This window comes from Etheostoma cragini, chromosome 20, assembly GCF_013103735.1.
Source record: "Etheostoma cragini isolate CJK2018 chromosome 20, CSU_Ecrag_1.0, whole genome shotgun sequence".
Lineage (NCBI taxonomy): Eukaryota > Metazoa > Chordata > Actinopteri > Perciformes > Percidae > Etheostoma > Etheostoma cragini.
The window spans coordinates 10,633,012-10,634,748 of NC_048426.1; the positions used below are offsets into that span (position 1 = coordinate 10,633,012).

At 47.2% G+C, this 1,737-nt stretch overlaps 1 protein-coding gene across 1 annotated transcript in view; it reads left to right on the forward strand.

Annotated features, from left to right (window-relative positions):
* Window positions 1–1,737, forward strand: part of spred1 (sprouty related EVH1 domain containing 1) — a 29,208-nt gene that overhangs the window by 18,093 nt on the left and 9,378 nt on the right. The window contains exon 3 of the mRNA XM_034859208.1: window positions 1,119–1,287. Coding sequence (XP_034715099.1) covers window positions 1,119–1,287 — 169 coding nt within the window. The remainder of the gene's footprint in view (window positions 1–1,118; window positions 1,288–1,737) is intronic.

Sequence of the window (1,737 nt, forward strand, 5' to 3'; positions counted from 1 at the left end):
CCCCCCCTCCGATCCTCCTCACTTCCATCCCTCTCTTCTTTCCTTTATCCACTGGCTCTGGGTAAACACACAGGCTTAACCTTTGCCCCTGCTTTTCTTGGGGAGGAATGTATGCAACAGTGACATGAGGACAGATTTTGTGAGACGCATCTTCCACATGCAGAAAAATGATTTTGCGGTACACTCGCAACGATTGTAAAACGCATCTCTCGCTCAAGACGTTCACAATGAAATGTAGACTTGTGTGCACCCTCTGACTCACGTATCACATATCACTAACCTCTCGTACAGCTGCCACGTATATCAGCCTCTTAAAGCGTGCATGTTGACTGTTGTCCAGATCGACGGGGAACGGTGCCATCTGCTTACACTAGACCAGTATTGGTTTGTGACCGTTATCCTCTGACAAGGCATTTGCACTGCGAAGATGCACAGTGTAGCACTTGGGTCATTGAGCTTTTCATCACACCTGCTCCTGTTCTCACGCATTCTCTCACGCAGATCACCATGCGCACGCTTACACATTCACACCCCATTAAGCCACCTCTCGTGCACGTCGGTAAAAAACCCACAAAGACCGTAATGGCCGTCTCTCATTTCATTTAATCTGCCTAGAGGAAGGCCGGGAGGTGGCCCAGTAGCCCTGATTAATAATAGGCTTTGGAAACACAGTCTCTCCCTGCCACACATTGGGCTGCCTGGCTCCAAAACATACCCCCCCACCCCCTTCTGCCACCACCACTGCTCTCCAACTTTATCATCATCTGTAATGAAAACCCCATCATTTAGTTTTTGTTTTACAAATTATCCAAAGAACTATGTGAAATGATTGGGTTTAGGATGATATTTTAAAAAGTGATGTGTAGGAGTCATGTGTAGTTCCAGATGCAGACCTCTACTTTCAATCTCTTTTGCTCCATTCCCTTACTCGAGTTGCTGTGGAATGATTGAATGTGGCACATTTAAACAACTTAGGGTGAGCAGTAAGATGAAGGACTTACACGTGTGTTCCCCAGTGAGTTTCATCATTTTTTTAACCTGCCGGTCTGCGTACTGACTTTAGCTTGACAAAATTTAGCTACAATGCCACTGAGCACAAACTGTTTGTGTGTTTTTAGGTGGTGCTGGAGTGTGTCCTGCAGAAAGACGTAATATACAACAAGGTCAACCCCATCTTCCACCACTGGAGGATCAACGACAAGAAGTTCGGACTTACTTTCCAGAGCCCTGCTGACGCCCGGGCCTTTGACCGAGGCATACGTCGGGCCATTGAGGACATCAACCAAGGTGTGTGTGTGTGTGTGTTTGTGTGTGTGTGTGTGTGTGTGTGTTAGCAGGTTGTAATTGGTGCATGCATTTGTGTGGCTTTGGAGAACAAAAGACCAGTTTTGATAAATTCCCTTTGTGAGGTTGCACTATACTATGTGTGTTGGCAGCCATCCGCTACGGGTGTATGTGTATGAACATGGCATGCTTTCTGTTAGTGGGTGTCTACAGCCTGTAATCCTGCCTGTTTGTCATTGGCTTGTAATGGCTGACCTAGCATCTGTTCTAGGAGAGATGCATAGCGTTGATTAGCGTTGATGACTTCCCCCCATTGCTACCTGCTCACTCACCCAAGCATGACCCCTCCTGCGTTACCTTATCAGTGCCAGCTGCCCAGATAAACTCCCCATTTCCTGTAGAGACTGGCAAGGCAACACAGTGGGTGATATGTGTGTGTGTGTGTGTGTATGT